Here is a 27611-nt window from a genome sequence, read left to right on the forward strand (position 1 = left end):
GATGAGTTTCTGCAATGCTATTTAAACAGACATAATTAGTGATAAAAAAAGATGAAATTAAAAGAAAAGAAAAAAAGTCCACAGCATTTAACAAGCTTATTTAGAGTAAAAGCATGCAGCACTAAACTATATATTAAAGGTGTGTGTGTGTGTGTGTGTGTGTGTGTGTGTGTGTGTGTGTGTGTGTGTGTGTGTGTTCGCAGGGTATGTGAGCTAAATACATGATTGATATATCAGCTCCTGGGTTATGCTGTGTTGATTAAGTGGAGGAGCAAAAGCAGATAGGGCTGGAACTTACAATTATTTTTTCAATTGATTAATCTTTCTTTTTTCTTTTCTTTTTTTGATCAATCAAATAATTAAACAATAATTTTTTCCGGTTAATCTATTGTTTATTTTCTGAATAGTCGATCAATCCTTTGGTTAATTTGCCAATAAATAATAACAAACTAATCATAGCTAATCTGAACGTTTACCTAAAGGTACTATTTAAGAAAAAATATAAATTGTATGTAGTGTAGGTGTTTACTATGCCTGTGTTCACCGTCACTTCTTGGGATTTTTTCAGCAGCAATTGATGCAAGTGTGAATCCTGAAATGTTTTGTTCCTTCAGGAGATTAATTGTAGCTGCTTGAATATGTTCATTCAGCTGTGTGATCAAACACTGAAGTCACAACCACATTCTAACGAACCATAGCGGTAACTGTAGCAACAGTAACAAAAATGTCGGTATTCATAAAACTGCAAACGACTGACGGTGCATAATTAAATAAATGAGTCCAAATGAGGCATGAGTTCATCTATTAGATATTTTATTTATTTTTTTACTTTTGATCATTAAGCAAACAATGCAATACAGATAAGTACTTAAATAAAACAACAGCAAAAAACTAATTTAGACAAATATAGATGTTGAAAAAGCAAGTATCAGACAGATAAGCTTGTTGACGACAAACAAGAAAGGAATGCATAATACGAGAGGAAACAAATGAGCAAACAAATAAACAAACAAACATATAAACAACATAAAACAGAAAGCAATATGGATGAACACACACACACACACACACACACACACACACACACACACACACACACACACACACACACACACACATATATATACACACATACATACAGACACATTGTATATCTCCCCATCCAGAATGTGTAGTATTGTAAAGTAGCAAATGTATGATGTTATTGCTATCATTTATTATTTACTGTAAAATAAATAAATAATAAATAAATAAGAGGCATATACAGAGAAGAAGGGATATAGATGGGGATAGATAGAAGAGAAAAGCAGAAAAGAAAAGATGGAATTGAATAGATGGCTATTGTCTGGTTTAACCGATTTCCTGCTGTATTATGCACATTCCAGTGGAATATGGACATGCACCCTCCACTCCAAGATATCTTGCAAGGGCTCACCAAAACACATTTGCCGGACCTTCCGGATCATTGGCGCATGACCCGGTCGCGTCTCTGCCTGCGCTTGGATATAAAACTTTTAAAAGTGACCATCAGTTGTAGTCGTAAGGTATGTGCTTTAAGCCAGGTATCATATATTATCCAGTCCTTCTTGGTCTACAGACTTCTTGGTCTTTCTTGGTGATAACTAGAGACAGAGGTAAGGGTGATGTATGTTCCAGTGGAGGGTTTATTTGTAATATGTCTCCTAGAAGACATAATGACGGGTTTGCCGGGATATTACGTTTAAGGTAAACAGATAATTTTCCTGTGATTATTTTTCCAAAATGTGGTAACAGGGGGGCAAGACCAGATGACATGAAAGTAATCATCTTGTGTGAGATTGCAGTGTTTGCATTTGTTTGATTCTGATAATCCCATTTTAAACAGTTTATGTTGGGTTAAGTGTGTTCTGTGTATTACTTTAAATTGGATTAGTTGTACGTTGGTATTTCTGCTTAAACCAAATGTATTTAAGCAGACTTGTTTCTAGAAATTGACATCTGTGACTATGTTAAGGTAATTTTCCCATTGTTTAATAGGTATTGAATATGTTGTATCTGTATTTATTAATATAGTGTATAATTTGTATACAATAATAACAATATTATTGATCTGCCTTACTTAAGGTGGACGATGACGCAATTTTCTTCTAGAAACAAACTGTGTTGTATTATTTTCATGTTATCAATGTGAAGCTGCTTGTAAAAAGCGCTATATAAATAAAGGTGACTTGACTTGACTATAAGAGATAATGGCAAATTCATCCAACGTTATAAATTACCTTGAGTGCCAGGTTTTCATCTGATTTGAAGCATTAGATTTGTCTAATATTGGATTAATAATTGTGTTGAAGTCACCCCCTATGATTACAGCTGATTGTGAAAAATATGATAATATTGAGAAAAACGTGTGGAATAAGTTTTCATCATCAATGTTTGGTCCATAAATGTTGGCAATAGTAATATTGTTATTATTAATGGTAGAATTAATGATGATATATCTGCCCTCTGTGTCAGCTATTGTTTTATTGATGGTAAATTTTAGGTTCCTTCGTATGAGAGTGGCTACTCCTCTCTTTTTTGAGCTATAAGATGAAAAGAAGATGAGAAAATTGTGAGGTTTGAAGTTTCTTGTGTTCAGATTCTAGCAGATGGGTTTCTTGCAATAGACAAATGTCTGCGTTCATTTTTTTTAAGTGATTTAATATTTTGGATCTTTTAGTCAGTGAATTAATGCCTCGCACATTCCAGCAAACAAATTGCATACCCTTTTTTCTCTCCTTTTCTTTTAGGATAGACGGTACAGCACATTATCAACGTGATATTGTATTGTAGATTGTATATTCCAGATAGTTTGGTATAATCCAGATATTTTTGCAGATATCCTGGATGTGATATGTTCAGTAAATGGTAATATGACAACATATAACATTTAACATAAAACAAACACATTTTAGAAAGTGAATGGCATACATTGAAGTTGGTAAAAAACATGTTTATAAAGTGCGAGTTTCGGACATTACATTTTTATGCATAGCTGATCGGCGACCTGATGATCTAATGTTGTCTGATATTAAATAATTTAAGTCCAAGTGGTATCAGAGTCTCTATAGAGTTGTCCAAATTATGTATAATTTGTCGACGTTGAGATTTGCTCGTTTTTCTTGTTTTCGATGTTGTTTCATTATTGGGATCAGTTTTTTTCGGCGTTCTTGAATTTCTTTCGGGAACTGATCATTCAGACCAAAATGTGTTCCTCTTAGCTCTCTAGCTTTGCTCTTCAGAAGTTCTTTGTGTTTATAATGTTCGAATTTTGCTACAATTGGTCTGGGTCGTTTATCATCAGTCTGCCTTTGACCAATTCGGTGAACGCGATGGAAGTTGATCGTATTTACGGTTATCATGGGGAGTTTAAAAGAGAAGTGCATCAATTCTTTGATGGCTTCTTCGGGATTATCTTGTGCTGCTTCAGGTATACCTGCGAATATTAAATATTAAGTTACACTACATCCTTATGCATCGCTTTCTGCCAGGACTTTTACATGCTTTTCTCAACTCAGTGAAGTGAAGTCAGTGTCCAGGTTAGCAGTAGCATGAGCCGTCAGGCAAGTGTTATTTAAATAAACTCCTGATGTACTTACATACTTTCCAATGCCTCATTTTATGAGTACAGAACCTATTTGTATTACTGTAGAAGTTTGGTACCATTCTGGCCATTATTAGTGGGGTCATTTACGAGATACAAATTTGGAGCCAATAGCGCCTGCACTAAGCCATTCGGCTGATATCTCTAAATAAGCTTAACTTTAAAAATGTTCAACCAAGGGAAAAAAGGCTTCTGGGGGGGTGTTTGGCTCGATGTCATGGTGCAAAGGACCCTAGGTTGATTTTACTCCGAACCATCCCTTTAATAATCCAAATACTTATGCTGCCGCATCATCGTTTTGAGGTAGGAGAGCCCTGGGATGTTTTCTTTTCAGATGCTTCTGCATAGAAGTTGTGCTGCTGTGGTTTTACAGACTGTGTAATGCACCATTTAATTTGGTCTCTGTTTAAAAAAACACATACTTTAGCCACCATCATTGGGGATGACCATAAACAGTGCAACGAATCGACGCATTCCATGCAAATCGACTCATTTACGTAATCAACGTAATCGATTACAGTGCTTGAAAAAGTGCTTGAAAATGAGAAATGATAGTAAGAGAGTGAGAAAGACCTACTTACTCAACTCCGATTGAGCCCTAGATGCATTAAGAGTTAGTTATAAAGTCGATGCTGTAGTTTTCTCACTTGATTCACATATAAGCAATTAGGTTGTAATACAAAGCGGGAAACAGTGAGTATAAATTAAAGATCCATAAATTAACTGTATATGAAGTCAAGGCGCATGCAGACACTATATCTCTCACATCAAACACTCTCAAACTGTTGAGCCACTTTTTTGATATTTCATCCACCTGAATCGGAGTAACAGCTCTTTCAGATCAGCTTTCCCTGCTTTCAGATTCTGGGTATATTTTTAACACACCCACAGCCTGCATGATTTTCAATTTGTACTGCCAGTGTTCCTGCACTAGTGTGACAGAAGTGACGAGAGCAGAACTGAGACTGAGATCTCGGATAAATGATTTTTCTCTTTTTCAAGCAGATTCTTAATGTAAGATCATTTACGCACTGCTCCTCAAATGTCACTGCGTTTTTGCTGGTCTAAAACCAGTTCTCAGTGTATCTATTTTTAATACAGAATGAGCTTGTGAACATTAGCATATTTTATGACATGATGGTTTTGTTGAAAAGTTTAAAGGCAAAGGTGTAGATTTGTAAAAAATGAAAAAGAAAAGTTGTGAGACAAGTGATTAATCTATGCCTATTTTTTTCAAGCCATCACAGTTTTGAGTGATTATAATAGAAGCACTGAGTGTTATGTTTTCATCCGTATAATGAAAGTATAGATCTCGAGAATCGCTTCAACGATTTAACGTTGTCCTTTACATTGTCTAAAACACCAGAAAACAATGCAGAAAAACATCAATTTAATAAAAAATATTCTCTTTATTATTCATTTGTACAAAAGTAGACAAATATAGACAGACTAAACGACAGGCAGACAGATGGACAGACAGATACACAGAAATATAGAATGACAGATAGAACAAAAGATGGATATACGGACAGACAGACAGATAAATATTCTAAATAAACCCAAATGGTAACACTTTATTTTGATGGTCCCTTTTGAAGATTGGTCCTCCAACAGACATTCTACTGACTGTAAGTAACTTTGCAACTACATGTCAACTTATTCTAACCATAACCCAACCAGTCTACTAATACTCTACTAACACTCTAATGAGAGCTATAGGTGCAATGTTACTTATAGTCAACAGAATGTGTTAAAGGGTCCATCAAAATGAAGTGAAACCAAACAAATGAACAACAACATGTCCCTACCAACCTATGCCCTTGCCAAGAAGCCTGTTATCAATGCGTCTAGTATTTCACATCCAGAGTGACTGGAGGGTGTCATGTTCAGTGCTAAGAGCTCTGCACCACCATCAATCATGTTATACGTCTTGATTGGGGCTTTTCCTCTGACCTCTGTGATACGGTTTGAATGATGTTACCTGCTCCAGGGTGCTTGGCGCTCTGACTCATCTCAGCCCACTGTCTGAACCTGCCTGAAGCCGAATTTAGTAGCAGTTGTAGCCCTAGCATACATGCTGAGCTATTTACAGCACAGTTTAGCTGAATCTATTCTGAAATACTGTAGATGTGGACCACAAGGGAGCTCTGCTTTGACTGAGGGGATCAAAATGCCCCATAGTGGTTGTGAGATGCTTTTCATCAAGACCTTTGAATCCGAGATGGCATACTGTTAGCACAGCAAACCACCCAACCCCAAAGCAAAGAAAGAGCTATGGGCTACAGAGACTTGCTTGGGATAATGGGGATTTTAAGAAGATAAGATGGGAACAAAAGGAGATTTGGCCTGCATGCTGGTTCTAGTTCACTCAAAAATGATTCTGTCATCATTTGTTTGTCCACGCAATAACGAGCTTCAAAAAGCACCATACAAGTAGTCCATCTCATTTGTGAGCTATATTCCAAGTATTATAAAGCACAATGGCAGCCTTGTGAGGAATAAACCATAATTTAAGTTGTTTTTCACTGATAATCTTCCCTTCCAGCAAGCTGTTATATACTGATCATTGAGTCTGTGAGCTGAATTAGAGAATCACATCAGACCATGAACAAATCACTCAAATCTCAAAGGACTGATTCATTCATAAATCAAACATTGTTATTTTTTCTCATGAAGCTACAGGGTGGATGTCATGTAAAAATTTTTTTGATCCTCAAACAAATATATCATATGGCTTCAGAAGACTTGAAATAAACAGCAGTGCAGTTGTATATCAATGCTTTTATGGTGTTTTGTCTCAAAAAGAGCAACAAATACAAAGTTCTGTCATGAAACTCTAGGGGCCCTATCTTGCACCCAGCACAATTGACTTTGTACACCGACGCATGTATCATTCCTATTTTGCACCCGCGCACAGCGGACTTTTGCCTCCACAGACGCACGTCGGTAAACTAGCAAATGCATTTGCGCTCCCGGGGGCGGTTCAGCACAAAGAGTTCCGGTGCAAACGTATTTTGCAGGTTTCGAAAAAAATTCTAAATTCGCGTTGCGAATGTTATTCATATGCTATTTTAAGGGCACATGCTTGGCCATAACCAATGTAGCGTGTGCACAACGCGCATACACTTTGTTTATCTCATCTACACACAGACGCAGCAGTTCTCATTTTTAGAAAACCATACATTATTACAAGGAAAAATATTAACACATGAGGGAAATCATTGTTGTGTCCATGAAGATGTGAAAAAATAGGCATAAATCTAGCTTACACATTTAGACAAATTATTATACAACTGTTTAACCGAAGCTAATTTGGGTGGGTTTCTCCCATCCCCAATGTCACTTCTCTGTTTTACGGTCCTGACGAGAACGTCGGTCTCCTCGGCTGTGAACCGCTCCTGGCGCGCGCCTGGCAAATCCGCCGTTATAATATCAATCCGCCATGGAACAAGCATGACTGCTCTTAAAGGGAATGTGAGATGTCGCTCTGATTGGTTTATTTCACGTTACGCCCAAACCACACCTATGAATAATGAACCTACTTCAGACCAACCCATTTTAGATTTAGTCATTTATCCCGCCGGTATAATAGCAACAGCACCCAAGACCACAAAGTTACTTGCGTTTCGCGCTTGATACTTGCGTTTCAGATCGTTAAAATAGGGCCCTAGATGGCACAGGCTTATAGGTCCTTAACTCAACCAGCTTGCAATCACATAATTCTCTATAGGGCACAGCTAATTGGTTCCTGCTGTATCAGTAGCCAATTAGCTCACGTGTTCAATAGGGGTGGGAATCTTTAGGCACCTCACAATCCGAAAAAAAACTAAGCTCATAATCGATTCTGAAATTCTCAAAATTGATCCAGAATCGTTGGAGAGAGAATCACGAAGCATCAATTATTTCTCCCACCCCTAGTGTTCAACCGTCAAATATTTGGTTAGCATTTGCTGTAACAGTGCAGCACACTTTCAGAAACCCTCCACCTTCCCCAGTTGCACTTGTATAGATCTGCTACGGGTAATTAATAAAAACATTTTTTGCATAGTTTGTACAAGAGAAAATAATCGCAGGTTTGGGGAAAAAAAAATTAAGGGTGAGTATATTTCAATTTTGGGTGAACTATCCCTTTAAAAAGCAAGCTAAATAAACCCAAAAATTATTTGTTAAAATTCATAATTTCAGAGCCAGCAGCACTGCAGAGGAGACTGTTACAGTTTAAGTGTTAATTTGTGTCAATAGTAAGTACAAAGAATTTTTATGAGGGAGCTTTATGCTTGATCTTCTCCAACAAACCCTTTTTGTGTTTGTTGTGTTGTTTTCAGGAAACAATATACTCCACATAAGACCCGACAATGAACAACAAACTTACAGTTAAAGCTGCAGAACTAAAGACCTTATTAATGTAAACTGCAAATGCTATAGCATTGCTTGTAAGCATATTCTAGGAAAACCTGAAACCCATAAATACATTTTACAGTCAGACACTGTAGGACTAAAAAACAGGGAAGAACAATCATCAGCGAATGTGTTTTGAGCCTGGTATTATCTTAAGGGCGGGTAAGGATTCAGGCACAAAACCAGGGTTGAGGCTAGGAAGTGTTGTAACAAAAGGTAGGTTGTATCACCCTCAGTTTACCCAATCAGAAATGAGCTAGAAGGCTGAAATCATGTTCATATATGTCTACCACCTTCCTGACATGACAATATTAATTAATACAAATATTAATATTTCCAGTGTTTATTTGCTGGTTTAAATTAAAATGTTTCCTATCTGTTTATTATTTACATTAGTGTTCCAAAGTTTGGGGTTTTATTATTTTTTTAAATAAGTCTCTTATGCCCACCAAGGCTGCATTTATTTGATCAAGAATACAGTAAGTACTGTTAGGGTAAACGGTAAAGAGCAATCCTCATTCTTGGGCTTGATTACATTTTGATAGAGGTCAGGTTAAAAGTTTTTTGTTAAAGATGTCCGACATAGAGACAATTCTGGTTTGACAGCCAAACTTTTATTCCCATACTGCTGAACATCACTGGCTCAATGAAGAAATCAGAAGGTTAACCTAGTCCATGTTTTATATACCTTGACAGTTTCATGGTTTTCAAAACACTATAATGCTAAAGCTGGTTAAACACTGACAGCCTGCCTTTTAGTTTGCTAGAGTCCACCTGCTCTCATCAAATTTTAACTGTCTTTGCACTATGAAGGATTTTTTTTTTTAAGCATTGCTCGAGGACAACATCGTTTTTTGCTTTGAAAAGTCCTCTGAAATTGCTATGCACCAAAATAAAATGATGAATTGCGAATTCCAGCTGATATGTCACAGAACAACTGTCAGTGTGACCCCAGCCCTCCTATCATTAACCTCCAACCAGGCTCCAAACTGGAGATGGGTGCCACAAAGGTTCACCGTTACTCACCGTACTCGCTGTCATAGAAAACAATGAACTTGTGCCAGCGCAGTTCAGAGACGAGCGTGATCATGACATCATTTAGACGCACAGGAGGGCGTGCGGCCAGCGTGTAGCGCTCTCCGTCTGGGCTGGGATTGAGCTGGCACTCAGCGCGGGGTGTGCCGTCTCCGTTCCTCTGAATGAACAGGTGAGGAATGTGCATGGCGTCCGTCAGAGATTGTAGCGCGTTGGCTGCAGCACATCCCGTCGACGACACCAATGCCAGTATCCCCTGATTCATGAGCTCACAGGCTAGAGAATAAAAGAGAGAGAGAGACAAAGAACAAGGATACAGTGAGGTTAGAGAATTAGAGGGGTTAGGAGTCATAGGCACTACTTTACAACAGTTAAGCACGTTGACCATTATGGAACTTATGGTCCATTTTCATCAACCAGTGGCAATTAATGCAGCAAATGTCAGGGTGATCCCATAGAGAACAGGTGGGATAATGTGCCCAGATTTCACAGGGCAAATGTAATTCTCTTTAGTGTATTGCCATATGCTGCTAATTTATTGCCTCTGTTGAACATCAGTGCAACAATTTCTCAAGGAAATCTAGTTAAAGTGGACATAAATAATTTATGACATTTTATAGATGTTACCATCTGAGAGCCGCAGGCTAGGAAGCATACGCTTATACATTTAGTTACCCTTGTTTTTTTACAATGATAAAAAGTGGATTTCTAATCCAAACCTGTTCCAGGGTATATATCTGACAATGTGCCTACTTAAAAAAGAGCATTGTGGCATAGAAAAATGGTAGTAATATTCCCAACTTAGTACACTAGAGCATTGTTTCCCATATTGTACAGCACAGCTCATTACATTTATGCACAAATGCATCTTGGGAAAGAGGTATAATATTTGTCACAGAACATTTGACTTCATTCTTCATTTATAAGGTTATTTCATATTCTTTTCTCATATTTAAACAAATCAAAAGTAGGTAGAGTACTTTGTTGTATTTATTTGCATTGTAATAAATATTTTACCATAGATCTCAAAAAAGGGGGGCTGTAAATTAATTTTGTCTAGTGACTGCACAAAAAAGTTTTACAACTGCAGGAGCTGGAAAATCAATTATTAATAAAACCCAAAAAATCATTCAAAATGCACTGAGCTGACTGTATGGAGAGCAGCTAATGGAGGTGGAATTATTCTCAAAAGTGAGAAATAAAACCCATTAGTTTCTGTAACTTTTACACAATAACTGTTTATCCACTTGTCCCCAGAGAGGCTGTGTGCTAGTTTCATTAAAGCAAAGCCTGGATTCATATTGGCTGATCGCAAAGGTTTTAAAGAACAGTTCTTAAAGACGTAGGTAGATCAATGGATTACAAATCCCAATGAAAATTAGAGGAAACACAATGACTTTTTTTTTTTTTTAACAAAGAAACTAATTACTTTTTTTCTAAGAAGCTGAGCAAATAAAGCTACCAGAGAAAACACTCAGTAAACATCTGAACAAACACAATTTACATTGTTATTCCAATGAATGGATCCACCTTAACTGAATACAAAATACCCTAAATCACTTACAGTTCTATAATAGGCTTTGCATATAGGTTGCTGAACACAATCCCAAATCCCTTTTCAACATAAAATTTCTCCCAAACATTCCTCAAGTTAAAAAATAAGCCTTTAGAAATAATGACCTTGTATGAACAACTGGAAAACTCCAACAAACAGACACTCCATGTGGTTTAAATTAATACAGAAAAGACACTTGTTATGCAACTTATAAAAATCCTTATTTATGGTCAAACATTAAACACCAGAGAGGAAAACTGTGGGCCATCCACAAAACTTAGACAGCACAAAGTTAATATTAAATGCCCTTTGTTTAGTTTAGGACCCGGACATGACACATACTGTTCTTTAAAGGGATAGTTCAGGATTTTAGACATGAATCTCTATAGCTTCCCCATAAGCAGTGTGGTGCATTGACCATGACTTACCCCCGACAGCGTCCTGTGAGCCGAGCTCCGGTCCAGTTTTGGTCAAGATGAAATTAGTCCGGCAAGATTGCTGGGGTCACGGCAATAAAGCTTTTTTCTTCTCAAATCAATATGTGTTCAAAAGAGTGATATATTTGCGTCACTAAAACGTTGTCTATGGAGAGGTCAGACCTCGTAATGGCTTGGCACTATTTTCTCCCCTGTCATATCACTGCGCGCTGCCGCTACCTACAGCCAGCTGCGAGCTGCGCAGGCGCACACCACTTTTTCAGTTGTTCGGCAGTGTTTACAGCAGTGTTTACGTGCTCAGAACAGCTACACGAACGAGCTAACATAGCTACTCACCAAGAGCGATCAGTTTGTACAAGCTTTGTAGAAAATGGTGCGGACTTGTGACTATCCGGACTGTACAAACAAAGATGTGGCGCTTTCTCCTCACACATTTCAAAGATTTCCTGTGGCAGATGTTGCTCTGAGGCGACTTTGGCTCATTGCTCTGGGCTTCAATGTGAACACCAAACTGGCGAAGATAAAGAAGATATCCTTTTGGCTGTGTGTCGAAGTCAATGTTGTCATCGTCGCTGCTGTAGTCAGACATGTTATCGTTCTCTTTACGAGCTGTAAACAAAGTGACACGTGCGCGGCTCCCAGCTGGCTGTAGGTAGCGGCAGCGCGCAGTGATATGACGGGGAAGAAAATAGTGCCAAGCCATTACGAGGTCTGACCTCTCCATAGACAGCGGTTTTGTGCTGCAAATATATCACTCTTTTGAACACATATTGATTTGAGAAGAAAAAAACTTTATTGCCGTGACCCCAGCAAACTTGCCGGACTAATTTCATTTTGACCAAAACTGGACCGGAGCTCGGCTCACAGGACGCTGTCGGGGGTAAGTCATGGTCAATGCACCACACTGCTTATGGGGAAGCTATAGAGATTCATGTCTAAAATCCTGAACTATCCCTTTAACACAACATTTATCTAAGCTGACATGGAAAAACACATAGAATAATGCTTTGAAAAGTAATATGACTCAGATCTTACAGATCAATTTGTCTGTTCATGAGTTATGAGATTCTTATCTCTCCACAACTATGCAAATAGTGAATTTTTTTGTTATCTTTAAAATGTCTGTGTGAGCTATGGAGAAATACAGGTGTGACAAAGCCTGATAGATAAAACCATTTGCTGATTCACATCACAGAACACCATTTCCTTGGAAAAATCCAGTGAAAAAGATGGAAAGACTAATAGGGTTAAAAAGAATAAAAAAATAAAAAAAGGTTTGTCAAGAGAAAAAGAAAACTTCTGCCTCCTACAGTATGTAATGCCGTCAAGATAGAGCTGACAGACAATGCAGAAACAGTCGCAGCTCCATCAATCAACCAGACAACATCCCCAAACTTCAGAGCAAGAGAAACGTCCACAACCTGCAGGGACAGCAAAACATGCCACGGGAAACCTATAAGTCATGTGAGAATGGTCATTAAACCATCTGATGTGGAAATTCCCACTGGCAGGCTCTGTTCGCTGGTCCATGAATTCTACATCTATACATTCTTACACATCATGGCGATGACAACCGCAAAACAAAGGGATATTTCACCTAAAAACGTCTGTCATCATTTACTCACCCTCATGTCGTTCCAAACATGTATAAACTTTTTTTTTTTACATAAAAGAAGAGATTTTGAAGAATGTTTTTAATCCATACAATAAAAGTCAGTGGGGTCCAAAAACATTTTTGCTAAATATCTAATTTTGTATTCCACAGAAGAGAAGTCAGGTTTGAAACAACATAAGGGGATATCAACATTCAGCATACTTCTCATGCAATCAGAGAAGCGAGATGGAACAATACAAGCACGCATCACTACAGTGTGAGTAGAATTCGATTAGAATTTAGTGTAATAATAACGCTGCCTCTCTCTCTAAAGCCGCTTTTACACCGAAATTACCCGGAACAATTTGTCCCAGGAACTTTTTTCCCAGGAACCTTTTTTGCCCCAGACCGGTTGCTTTCTGCGTTTACACCGCGGTCTAAAGTACCGGGAAGGTAAACTGCGTGCAACTGCTCCTCCCAGTCTGCGACGGACAGTAATCAGTTTTGAGCGCCACATTTATAAGTATGGAGGAGATTCAAACTGTGCTGCAGTTATTGGTTTACTAACGAGGTAATTAACATAACAAAATAGACGAGCACTGATACTAAAGCGTGTTCAGAAAGCTCGTATGCGTATAAAATTAGACAAGGTATTTCCTTTTGCGCAAATACGCTTAAAAAAAGCCTGAACCCCGTCTATCAATCATAAATAGTGACAGTCTTGTAAATAGTTGTTTGTTACCAACCTCAATGCGCTATTTCAATCCTGTTATAGTAAATTTGTAACATGGTTTGCCTTGCAATAGATGTCAATGTGTAAACATAATGACTTAATATTAAAAGCTGTGGCAGAAAAGAGACGAGCACTGATAAAGCGTGTTCAGAGCTCGTAATGCTAACGTTAGATATAAAATTGTATGTTATCAGCTATTGCAGACATTGGCCGTGAGATGGCTGTGACGAACGCGCAGAAAGTTTCCTCTTCCACAAATACCCAAATAATAAAGACTGAAACTCGTCGCCAGTCCCCCAGTTTGTTTTTATTAAATTCCATATTTGCAGACAGACAACTTTACTGCATGAAGCCACTTTTTAAAAGGGAGGTTAAAAATAAAGAAAATGCTGCGTGGAGTCATCCAACCAAAATGCGGCGTGAACACAACCAATCAGCTTGTGCAGCGCACAAGTCCCACCCCTGAAAGTTCCTGAACTTTGAAAAAGTACTACCTCGTGAGCAGGGACTATCGGAGGGGGAAATATTTACCCGGAACTTCATTTAGACCCTGGTTCCTGCGGTGTAAACACATCGAGTACCAGCCCAAAGTTCCTAGTTCCTGGGGAAAGTTCCTGCGGTGGAAACGCGGCTTAAATCCACACATATCTTCTTATGCAGATTATGGCATATTATGGACTAATACTCAATTATAGAATCACGGTTTACGTACAAGGTGAAAGGCACCCTTTGTAATCCCTGATTTTAGAATTTGAATCTGTGCGTCTCTGCATCGTTGATATAATGCATTTAAAAATGTATTTGTCATGCAGATTAGAGGCCTTTATCACCAAACAGGATTTAAAAAATTATCTCAAGCAATATATGGGAGCTCAAATCAGAACGCAGGAATAATTTACAATCATGCATTAACACATGGCCAAATTAAATTAATTAATCCACAGCTCACCTGCAGAGTCTCTGTGTCATTGATTTGAAAAGCCCCCGAGTCGTAACATTTACGATACGGCAATAGAGACGGTTGATAGGTGATTCTCTTACCAGAAATTACATAAGTCGTGCTGCCAGGATGATTTCACACTAACTGACAGATGTTTTCATTGGTCTTTGTGAGCATAGAAATAGACGCTGAAGGTGTTGTGGATGGGCTTCCGCCTAGCAGGGTGCTGTTTGTGGTTTGATAAGGAAGTCGTGGCCTTTACGCATAGTCCATCAGTCTATGATTGGAGCTTCAAGACTGAGAAAGATAACACAGTGTGTTTGTCTATTCAGTTTGTGTAGGAGTGTGTGTATAAACAGTATGTGTGTAAGGTGGCATGTCCACTGGATAAGCTTAAAAGATTACCAGACCACAAACATCAACCCTTACAAAATCCCATAATCCTGTTGGAATTGGCATCATCAAAGTCATTCAGTGCCCTGTACTATCAGAAGGAAAACGATCCTCCTTCTGTACATAATGCAAAAGCCTATAATTAGCATTTTTGTCCTAAAAAACACATATTAAATCATAAATGTGCAAATTTGGAAAAATCTAACTTAATCAATATCAAACTTGACTTGAGCGCAGTGATAGAACACTGTGAAAGATGCTGCACAAAAAAACGTGGGACGTGTTTGCTTGTATGATTACATATGTTTACATAGAAAAACATGAGAGAGGCAGCGCAGTTCTGGGTAAATGTGTTTTTTAAAGTTGGACTTCTTGTAACTTCAGCGGAGCATTTTTAGATTGCCTTGTCATAAGCGAGACTGCAAAAGACGTGAGAGGCGAGCGCAACGGTCACACACGTCCATCTAGCGCATGCTTACATAGAAGAACAATGGAAAGGTAAGTAATAAATAAGCAAATATAGAATAACTTACATTTTTAGAAACAATATTGACAGTTATTTTGTCTGTTTTGTTCCAAACAAAGCTAAAGCAGAAATGCGGCAACACTGATCAATACACAGTAGTGGTGTTTCCATCCTGAATGATTCTTTCATTTGATTTCAAATCAGCAGAGGGAATCACTCGAAAACTCATAAAAGAGTTATTTGTTTCTTTCCTGAATGAATCAGCATTTTTGAACAAATCTGCTGAATGAATGATTCAATGACTCACTCAGAAAGTGTCGTTTCGTTCCTGAAAGAATCAGTGTTTTTGAATCAGTGTTTTAAAAAATTCAAAGTGAATTCAATGATTCACTTGTAAAAAAAAAAAACACACACACAAAAAAATCAGTTGCTTACTAGCATAAGAATGTAATTTCCAGAGAGAGTTTTTACAGTGTATAGTTTGTCTGGAACACGCAAACACAGACAAGCAAATTGACACAGACAGTGAAACACTGACTATTGCAGCAAGCTTAATCTACAGTATTATCACAACAAAACAAACAACTAACACTAAGTCAATGATGACGAAGAAGGCAGAATAAGTTTCCCAATAACAGCTTCTTTTTTCTTTTTTTTACATCGCCTTTAAAAAGCTGGTGCTTAAATTAGCGTCAATTCATCCTTCGCAGGGAGTTTGATTGACATGCGATCTGAGTCTGACCAATAAAAATCCACTATTTTTGTCCGACAAAGCAGTCAGGAGAGTTAGATTAACGTCGGTGGATTTGAACTTGGCTTTAACTGAGGCAATCTGTCACGACACATTAAAGAGCCACAAAACGGTAGGCCTATTTATTGTTTAATTTTCTTTGACTGACCAAATTTGAAAGTTGAGACTTTTTCATATTAAATACCTGCTCGGTCCTGTCTGTCAGCGCATTGTCAGTGTCCTCTATTTTTCACTGCTTGAGAACATGGGTTGAATCCGAAAGTTTAAAAATAAAACTAATTCAAAGCTAATTCAAAATCAAAATATGAATAAAACTAAATAAAAAATGTAAAGAACACTCCAGGTCTCCGCACCAGTGACGTAACTGAAAACTATGAAAGCCATGTGACCGGCCAACCGGTAAAAAAATAAATCAGGAAACGCCACATAGGTCGCTGAATTTCACTGCGCTTAATGAAGAGTTTTTCTTTTGCGTGAAGAAAAGTTAGCCGGAAATGTGTTAAAAGTGGAGTGCATTCATGATTATTAGGCTACGGGTATAACATCCTCCTGGCGCCAGGTCTGAGTGAGTAGTTTACTCTCTTACCTTTGTTCTTTGATTAACATTAATGACACTTTAAGACCAGCCGCTGCTCACAGAGACGCGAGATGACACGCATCCCATTTTCTCACAAATCTCTACGCTCTACTTTATTTAAATCATTTAAGACTGCTCTTATGAGGACACTCGACAAAACTGACATTTTGGCATAATTTGTGTGTGAAATGGTTTGTTCAAGCCCGAAAGAGAACTCGATACTGACGCGCGTCTTTTGTGTGTGTGTGTGTGTAATAGGCAGGACTTACAGCGCGGTCTCTTTCTTGTCACGCTTGAATGGTTTACAAGCATTCACATTAATAAGAGCGTGATCATACAACGCTAGTCAACGGGTGACAGAAAAAAAACGGATACTGCGTAATTGCGGTAAATATTTTTAACGATTTAAAAAAATAGTTTTTCACGGTGCCGTGGTGGGCAAGTGATGAAACCGGTGTTGCGACTGAACACCGTGTAACACCGGTAACACCGACTATCGTAACAAGCCTAGTGTCCATAGAAACAAATGATTGGCGGGAAACTAAGACAAAGGAAAACATGTGACTGAAAAAACAAACTAAAAGTCCATGAAAATGACACTAACTGAACAGAACCGTGACAAAAACAAACAAATTGTTTGGCTTCTTATACTTTGCCTCTTGTGCTCAAAGATACTATAAAGAATATTATATACTACTGTGCCATATTATATACTGTGCCGGAAGGAACTGAGTTTTTTTTCTTCTTGTAATCATAAAGAATGTCAAACATTTAGCTCCATATGAATGTTATTATTATTAATTATTTTACCACCAGTAATTCATAGAAGAGTATTTCTGTTTTCCCCCCTGTAAGTTGGCTGTCATTTTCCACAGGTTTTGACCTAAAGTCCCATTTACTTCCATGGATGAATGGAAGCAAAACTCTTTTCTGTACAATAGAGGATAAGGATGAAAAGAAGGTGCAAGCGGGGAGGATACAGAGAGAAAGGAAGAGCTAATTCACTGCATTATTCTCCGTCATCCACACCCCACACATCTTTCCCACCACTCCTCTTCTCCTCTTCATACTAAAACCCAGTGCCAACAGGGAGATACAGAATGAAAAGAGAGTCTCCATCGAGCAGACAGCCCGGCACTAAGTCCTTCCTGACTTTGTCAGAGTGAGTTATTCATATTGTCCCGCCCTGTCCTGTGTCCTTCATTAATACATAATGTGTAGCACCTGCAATTATGCGCAGAAAAGCTATTTCAGGTTTGATGCTCTGAATTACAACAGGCTGGGAAGCAGCCTTGAAAATACGAGGCTCTTGTCTCCGAAATTTTACATTAAAAATTAGTTATTGACATTTTACCTTGACAGATGCCAGTTGCCAGTCTCTTTTCTTTTCTAGTAAACAGAAATTTAGTACAGCCTGGATTGAGCTTCAAATAATGAAAAACATTCCCTTTCAAACTAACAACACTTTAAAAGTTTATTTATTTCTTTTAAGGTTTAAAATTTTCTTTTTTCTTCTGTAAAAGGTAAAAAAATTTAAAGAGAAAATCCTATAAAAAAATGCTTCAATACTACAGATCTCAAAGAACTGTTCTGGGAGGAGAGCCTGAAGAATTGGACGAGACACTTAGGCGAGATTCTTAATCCGTGTGACTCCTCTGAAATGTCCCAGTACACCTTACAGTGGAAATAACAGGACAGAAGCCTAATCTCTTCCATTTGAGTTCTGCTCTCTAGAAATCAATGATGGTAGAGAAGCTAGTGTCTCCCACAAGAACAAAGCAAAACAGTGTTTCAGAGGCAGCTAAACAACATTGGCTGTCCTTGTGAAAACTGCAGAATGTCCTGATCGCACATTACAAAAACATCATTCCACAGCCACTGTGGTTTTATGGCAAATCAGAATATAATACATCTATGCTGGTCCAGGTTAGTTAATGCTGGTGGACCAGGCACATAAATTCAGGAAGGGCTCTTCAGGTGAGGCACTTTGACCAAAGAAGTCTTGCTTGTTAAAGGAACACGCCGACTTTTTGGGACTATTAGCACTGCTACTTGGGCGGAGTGATTTGCTCGCAGCACCTGAGAAGCCCCGTGGTGAGGAGCAGAGAGTTCGCTCAGAGTTGGAGTAAATAGTTCCCAGTATGTATACGGTTAGAAGATGGCTGTGTCTCATGTGACCTTGTTATTTGTACACGCTGAGACTATACAAATCACAACATGTAAATAGGAAAATGTTGGCGTTATTTTGTCACTTATTGGGAGCAGTAGGCTAGATGGAGCCGTTTACCTCCAGTATTTGTGCTAAGCTAGGCTAGCGGTGAGTGTGTCAGACAGAGTTACAGCACGCACGGAGATGAGAAGGGTATGTATGGACTTATCTAACTCTGGGAGATACGGTGAATAAGCTAAAGTCCCAAAAAGTCGGCATGTTCCTTTAAAGTAGTTGCATTCAGTACATGCAGGCAAAACACAATATATTCTGGAGATATGCATTTAAATCATGTTGATTTCTATTATGTGAAATGGCCTTATTTAGATCAGAATCAACCAACCAAAATTATGAGATGATACGCATCCAATCTTTTGACCTTTATCATACAGCTTTGTTGACATTTCTCCATAGTGGCAGGCCGTCAAACCAGATAATCTAATTTGAAGTCAACATAAAATAGCGTTCATAACCTGTTCAACTTCCAAAATGTGATGTATTCCTCAGTTAAACAAGATGTTCAAAAAGATAAACAAACAAATAAAGCGAAAAGAGCGAATTTTGAGTTCAGGCTGACTTTGACAACAGCAGTGAATGGTAAGGCCAGTGGTACCAATGGTAATCTACAGAAGACGTCTGTCTACACTTGTGTTTGTTTTGTGTATGTGTGTCTATTTTTATGTATAAATCACCACACTGTGGCCGATAATTTTTCTAATTAGCATAGTTAGTCTATCACAGCTGGATTGCTAATTGCTCTTCTAGTTGCAGAAGCCTGTACTGTGACGGACCAGTCCTTTAAATGGGGAGACGCCAGCGTCTGTGAAAGCACTCTCCGGGGCTCAATCACATAACTGTTTCATATTAAATCTACACCCAGATTCCAAAAAATTCCCATATTCTGACACCCTTTCACTTCCTTCAGAAAGTTACGTAACTTAACAACCAGTTGTTTAAAAGTTCCCTTTGAAGTTACAATCTTAATTCAGTGGGCTTGTGTGATAAACCCCCTCAGTAGGCTTTTAATTGTTTTCTTTTTAAACAAAGTGTATGAAGCCTCTCATGAATCATAAATCTATGGGGGTGGGGTAAAAAAAATATTTTTTTACTAGGAATTTCCCAGTAAATTCACTATTATTATGTATTATTTTTTGCCACGTTCCATGATTTAATACTATATTTTAATTTGACAATACTTATATATTTTGCTTCTTTAGCTCAAAGAAAAAACAGCTATTCATTTAATAATTCAAACATAAAAATGGAAATAAAACTATTTAAAGACCCCCTGTTGTGAAAATCAAGGTTTTAATATTGTTCATATGTCTATGTGGTGTTCTATGGTCAAACCATGTGCAAATTCATAAGCCAACACCATTGCCGAGTATTTTCTTCTTAAAGGGGACATATCATGCTAAATCCACTTTTTTAGCCCTTAAATGCATTTTGTTATATATTTGGAGTGTTTAGAAGTACAGAAAAGTTTAAATTATTCTCTTCAGGTGCTTCGTTGATATCTTAATATTCTGTTTTGGTCATATTTTTCAACCGGTTCAGATTTTTCTGTCATCTATGATGTTTTTACAACTATTACGCGGAACTGCCAAATTAGGACATCGACTTCCGGCCCAACACTTCCAGCAATCCGCCATTTTTATTTCTCGCTGCAATTTTGTAGTCCAAGCTAAAGGATGCAAAAGTTACGAGAGGGTAAGTTAAAATGTTCGGTTGTTGGATGTAGTAACCCACACGCTTCATTACACCGTCTAATGTAGATGAACTGCCGCGCTTGTGACAGGGCGCATGTTTAACTGAAAGAACGAGTAGAGAGAGAGACACGGTTGCGCGCGCATATTATTGTTACCGCATATTACTAGTCTTGTGGTGAACAATTAATCCGTGCAAGTTAATACACAGAAAAAAATTGTTTGCCGTGGTAATCTTTAATCAAAATCTGAAATGTTACTTCCGGTCTGGAATGGCGTTCCTTTTCTGATGACGTCAGTTTGACGGCTTGGGTTGAAAACGCTTAACCACTCCCCTCAAACCGTTAGTCTGCTATGAGCAGAGATGGAGAGGAGGAGCGCTAAAGTAAAACCCTGCCCTCTGTTCAATATTCCGTTTCTCTTGGAATTACGTCACAACACTGGAGAAAAGTTGTTTGCAACTTCCGGTTCACGGGGACTTTAAAACTGCAGAGAAAAAAAGACAGTCTCAAAAAAGCGGTTTGAAATTGCTGGTGTTTCTGATGTCACAACAAACTACCTTGTAACCAATCACGTCAACGTGCCGGCGGCCTTTAGCATATCATTAACTATGCTGAAAAGCAGGAGAGTCTCAAGAGAAGCCAGGTTATCCCGGTATACTTTTCTGATGATATGAAAAATCGGGTACATTTAGCTATATCCATGTTTTTAACACATATCGGGCGAATCTATGATCAACTAAGCCATTCATAAAAACAGTCACTTGCTTTGTTCCTGAATGAATGAATGTTCCCGTTTTGAACAAATCGTTTGAATAAATGATTCAGTGACTCAATCATTAAGACTCGCTGCCACCTACTGGGGGCTTTAGGAAAACCTGGTCTGTTTTCATTTACATCTATGCATTTATGAAAATTTGGTTCATTTTGTAGATTCAAATTTTTAATTAACACAATACTGCATGGTATCATAATACTTCAGCTGGTATAGTATCGTAAGAAGTATTTATGGTATCATGACAACACTATTCACTACGTGCCACTTAAAGTTGATGTAAGATGGAATGTCATTATATATAACTTGTTAGAATTGTCCTTTGACCTTCAACAAATCAAAAGTTAACTCAAGTGTTGCTAAACAAGTATAATTTAACCACGCTAATTCTGATTGAAGCACCATGTTGGTGCAAACATGACAACAGTTAGTTAATTTTAGGATCTTCTTGGCACTCAAGATCTTCAAAGCTCAGCTGATCAGAGACTTCCCACGGCTGGCTTCTGTTCTCTCAGCGGTAACTGTGGTGAAGGAGCTTGCACACACTTTCTGCTTTAGAGTGTGGGTGACTGGTCACTTGGCGTCCTACAGAGGAAAGTTATTGAAAAGACCTTTGGGGACAATCCTGACTGGATTTATTGCGCTGCAATTTTTTTTTTTTACTCGCACTGTGTTTCGTATGGTAAAAATAAGAAAAGAAAGATTCTGAGTTTCATCATCACAATGCTGATTCAATGAGACTAATTTAATAAAGTCAAAAGACAGACACAATGAATAAGAGAAAAGAGAAAGCAGAGATTAAGAAAAGGAAAACACAGACCTCAAAGAAGAAATAATGAAGACAGAAATGATGCACACTCGAACAGAAACAAGGCCTGTGGATGAAAGATACAGATAAAAGTTTTGAATGATCAATAAATATATCTCAGTCTCACTGTAGACAGATAGAAGAAAAGAGTGAAAAGATAAATCCAGTTGTGTTTGATTTAAAATCACTAAAGGCTTCAGCAAACAGTAGCACTGGAGAACAGATAAGCACGGTCATCTTTGAAATGTCTGAAGATTGTGACATTACAAGAAGCATCAATAAATGTTGTCTTGGGGGACTTCAGTTCAGACTCACACAAACACTCTCTTACAGAGAAGTTAACATTAAATGACAAAATGTCATGGGATTGTGTTTGCTGAGCTTATACAAACATCATCATGTAGAAATCCTGAAGACAAAAAAACATCAGATATAAGCTTTGGTGACGCATGACCTGATGGAGAGAGAGAAATAAAGAGAGGGTCAAAAATGACACAGCAGATGGTAGCCAAAATTGTATCTTCGGGACCATATGTTCAACAAAGTCCCCAAAATGTGACTCCAGTTTGAATTCATGTGACATTTACGTCTGAAGGCTGATGTGATGACGTTTGCTCTTGTGACTAGGAGAGATCCTTACTCTCTTTTAAATGCATGGAATATTGAAAACAGAGCACAGGTGTCACTCTTTCTTTCTCTCGCTCCCCCTCTCATCAGGTATATCTTCTCTCCTCTCACTCTCTCTCATCTTTGGTCTGACATTAACTTTCAAAGGATCCAGTCTATAGTAGAATGAGAGGTAGTCAAATGTCACTGAGAGTGTTTGATGGACAATCCGCCTCCCTTTAAATCATTGTTGCACCTGTCTTAAAGGGACAGTGCACCAGGACCTGTTCTATACAATTCTGTCATTGTTTGCTCACTTGCATATCTTTCCAAACACATATGATGATATTATATATGGAACAAAAATGGAGAAATATTTCTGGAATGAATCTTTCAAAGTCTGAGATTTGTTTACTGCGAAAATGGCAATAGCAGTTCACTGCAAATAATCTTCCGTAATCACTGATTCATTCCTGCTAGATCATTTACTTGGACTTGTGTAATTGAACCCACCATAATGAATGTCTGCCAAGCTCTACATCCAACTCCCAAGATAAATCAGGAGGCATGCCAGCATTATAACAGGATAAATAAACAATATCATATTCTAGTCTATCTACTTTCATGACTCCAGAGTGCTGATCCGACTGTGGGACATCAAGTGAGTCATATAATGGAGTTCAACATACTAATGTAGAGCATCATGTAAACTGTAGCCATCACACTAAACTCGACTTTGGGGGACAAAAAGTCTAATTTATGAGGCTAGAAAATTCCCACGTTAGGTGATAACAGTAAAAATTACCCCAAGAGATAAGAATCATGGAAAGATATTTTGATGCACTTAATGTGCTGATGGGTTTACTGACGACTAATTTGAAAAAATGTTGTAATATATATATATTTTTTTATGGAATATATATATCTATAATCTTTTATGTATTTATTACACTTATGTTCAGTTAGTTTCATTTTCATTTTCACAAGTGTTCTGTGGCTGCGTTTACACTTGGCATTAACATGCGATCACCGCGATCCGATCAAGCAGATCAGATCAAAAGCCAATCAGGACATGGTGCATTTACACATGTCCACATCGAGTGGCTTTTGTGTCTGGATAACAGATCGGATCTCGCATTCCCGCAAACAAAAACAAAAAAACCAAAACAAAGGATGGCTGCAAAATCGACCTGAAGTGGAGGGTTTTCTTTTAAAACCAGTTTTCAGTCTGGTTTCATTTTACAAATCTCACAAAATGAGGAGGATGAAGAGGCTGCAAGTGCTAATAATGTGGATAGATGCCGTAATGGAAAGGGTACAGAGAAACGTATGGGTCCGAGAACGTTGCCAGCTGTGGTGGGAAAAATTTGTGTTCTTTACAGAAAATGAATGGTTCTGAAACTTTTGGGTGCGAAGCAAACATTTCAGTATTTGCGATGTAGGGGAGAGTGGGGCCCAACCTAACGCGGGGCTAGTTGTAACACCATTTTAAATACTTCCACACATACTAGCATGATGAAACTTAGAGTATTTTCTAGTTGCCATATCAACACTAGATAGAGAAAAAATTGCTCATAAATTCTGAAATCTTTGGAAGATATCACTGCACATTTATATAACCATAGCAAAAGAACATTTCTTATTTTAATTTTTCAGCTCTATTTTTGGTGTATTTTTTTTAATTAGACACATCTGATATTATTTTAATCTCCAATGTGTTATTTAACAGTTGATATAGTTCTTTAATGCTTCACAAACTAGCAGAAGACAGGGTTTAAATCCAAGTTGTGCAGCGCACGGGCACGTTATAACACTGCGTTACAATGAGCCCCTATTAGAACTATGCTATTCTATTCTATACTTTTATGAATGCTATTGAGAAAACATTAGAAAAAGGTGAATAAAGACTGAGAGATTATTCATTATTGGAAATTAGAGCTGCACAATATATCGAAAAATGATCGTTATCGCGATAAGATTATCGTTATCGTGTTATCGTTCACATATCGCGTCTAAAAACGCCTGGAAAGTGCGGCCGCGCCGCTATCTCCTTCTTTCCACAAGCGCTTGCGCTTCCATGGCGTCTGTCATTGCTATGCAACCATGAACTGCGCTGAGTGCTTTCCATGATGATGAGAAAGTATCAGCAAAGGATTCATTGATTTCTAGCCCTTGCATTAGCTTTACTACTAGATATATTTATGGAGATGAGAAATAAAACCACCCTGTATAGCTATGATCAGCTGTTTTCTCCGAAAAGAGAAAAAGTTATTCTGAAAAGTTGAGATGTTCTCATCTCGCCGCGGCATAAGCGGGCCTGGAAAAACGTTCTTCCATTATGGGCGCTTACCGCGCGCCTACATTTGAAATATGCGCCTACATTTGAAATATGTTTCTGATCTTCTGACGATCAGAAAAATATCTATTAGCCTACCTGTTTATTTTGGTTTTATCGTTACATATAAAATTATAAAATAAATTTAAATAGCTTCATAAAAATAGCATTTCTCTAGGGAAATGTTATATCGCAAGAAATATCGTTATCGCAATACTCAACAACAATATCGCATATCGCATATTTTCCCAGTAGCCTATCGTGCAGGCCTATTGGAAATTATTCATTACATTTACATTTACATTTAGTCATTTAGCAGACGCTTTTGTCCAAAGCGACTTACAAATTGGGACTAAATTAAGCAAGTCATCGTGAAGAGGCAAAAAAACAACGCAAGAAGTGCTCAAAATACGAAGTTCAGGCATTATTCATTATTATTATGTTTTGAACTATGTTGTATAGCTGTGTTTTCTGGTGTGTTCGTTGTCAAACTCAAAAATTATTTCATATGGAAAAGTTAATAATTGTATTTTATTGAGAAAATATTTTAGTTTGTCTTGTATATTTTTTTTTATTAGATCAGATAGCATTTTAAGCTATCATATGGTCATGTTACAATGTACCCCACCTATGGGGCATGTTGTCACATTTCACTTCCATTCTTTCGGGATATATCAAGAAAAAAGTATACACTGTATTAATAAAACAAAACCACATATATGTACTAGACATGTGGGAAAAAAATTAATACTCTGAACCCTAAGTAGGTTTACAGAAACGGAGAAAGTCAAAAAGCGTTAGGTTGTGCCCCGCTCATATATTAATGACAGTGGGCGGGGTTTTGTGTGACATCCACCTGTGAATGCAGACACAATGGCTGGATTGCATTTACATTACACTGCATTACATTCCCATCACAATGCATCCTCGACTACTTCTGAACCTGAGCCATGCTAGTATGTAAATACATGAACATAAACAAAATAAAAATAGGAAAAAAAATCATAATAATGTTTGCATGTAGAGATATTACACATATAGATAACGTATTTATTTCTCAAGTTTAAATGTCAGAGCTTTTCTTAAACTTGTCTTGTTTTTCAAGAAAATATATGTATAAAATATAAAATATAATAAAATATAACATATTTAAAACAAGATCAATTTACTTGAGAAGCAAAGTTCTGTCAAGTACTGTTGAATTTCTGCAGGTTTGTTTATCTTACCCTTGTGGCATAGCCATCACTTAGATTTAGGCTGTATACAACTTATTACAAGTCTTAATTTCTTATGCATTTTTTTTTTTTTTTTTTTTTTTTTTTTGGGGGGCTTGGGTTGTTTAGGGTTAGGAAATAAACTCTACTTGAAAGTGCCCCACAATGCATCAGGACACACAAGTTTCCCACAAAAAAAGGTTGTTTGTTCAGTGAACTTAATTAAATTGAGGAAAACTTTTCCAGGCAATTACTTTAGGTCAGTACAAGAAGGATAAAAAAAAGTGAATGTGTCATACTAACTAGCAACAGCGCATGTAATTTAGTGTACTATTATATCCAACGTATAGGATGAGCAAAAGAGAGACTGGTCTCAGTACTAGCGATTACCACAGTTTTTTCTCATTGTGTGAAGCAACAGACATCCTAGTAATCATATAACCACCCACAGCCTAAGCACCACTTTTCAGCCCAATGATAACTACAAAACTCAAAAACATAACAAACTCTTCAACATAACTGAACATTAAGCAATAAGCAATAAGTCTTTCACTTTATTAGATCTAATTTCAAAATGTACTTTCCTAATGCAGTCCCATCCAAAGCATGCTGGGAACTACAGATCCACTGCCCAGTTAATTATGTCAACAAAAATTATTCAAGTAGTCCCAACACAAAATATTTAAGTTAACATTAATTTTACAAATTTAAGCGGATTTAACCATCATATTAATTTGTGAGGAAAAGCAAATTTTTTATGATATTCAGATATATCTACTGTCGCCAAAAATACTGATTAAAGTTTTTTTTATAGTTTTGGGTTTGGGTTGTTTAGGGTTTATTTAAATTGCTTCAGCAAATTTTAATAAAGTAATTTGAAAAAGTAGCAAACCATTTTTTTTTTTTTTTTTTTTTTTGAGTGCACCTTCTCTGGCTCTCAAAAATAAGTATTGCATAAGACTAATTTCAGTTGACGTTATGGGCTTCAAATTCCACAAAACAGCTTCACTCTGCTGGACAAACACACCATCTGACATTTAGGCCTGGAGGAAGCAGGAGGCTGAGCTTGAAATTATTCATTTGGAGTTTTCCGTCAGACCCAAAAACTAAGGAACATAATGTGCTTCTTCTGTTCTGTATGCAAGCAAGTCCCTGCATGTTTTTTCTTTTCTTTTCTTTTCTTTTATCTCTCTGTTTTTACTTAGTCTTGTTTCATCATTTTATTGTCTTTGATCAATATATTATTACTGCGTATTGTGACGCCAAGTGAAAGGTATCTAAATGTTGTATTCGGTTCTTGTTAAAAAGTTCTCTTGGCTGACAAGCCATAGCCAGACGATTGGGGAAAAACATTACCATATCTGCTTGATTGGCTGATTATTAGGCAGAGTTTAAGAAACAGCTCCCTGCTGAGGTATGTCTCTCTGTGTGTCTTACTAACAGTTTTTCTAATAAATT

General features: G+C 37.5%; 1 protein-coding gene across 3 annotated transcripts in view; it reads right to left on the minus strand.

Moving 5' to 3' along the window:
- The window catches only part of grid1a (glutamate receptor, ionotropic, delta 1a), a 308696-nt gene that overhangs the window by 111262 nt on the left and 169823 nt on the right, over positions 1–27611 (minus strand). For all 3 annotated transcript variants that reach the window (XM_082144260.1, XM_082144259.1, XM_082144261.1), the window contains exon 3: positions 9047–9331. In XM_082144260.1, the coding sequence (XP_082000386.1) occupies positions 9047–9331 (285 nt within the window). The remainder of the gene's footprint in view (positions 1–9046; positions 9332–27611) is intronic.

Source organism: Leuciscus leuciscus, assembly GCF_965113295.1.
Source record: "Leuciscus leuciscus genome assembly, chromosome: 17".
In the NCBI taxonomy this organism is placed as follows: domain Eukaryota; kingdom Metazoa; phylum Chordata; class Actinopteri; order Cypriniformes; family Leuciscidae; genus Leuciscus; species Leuciscus leuciscus.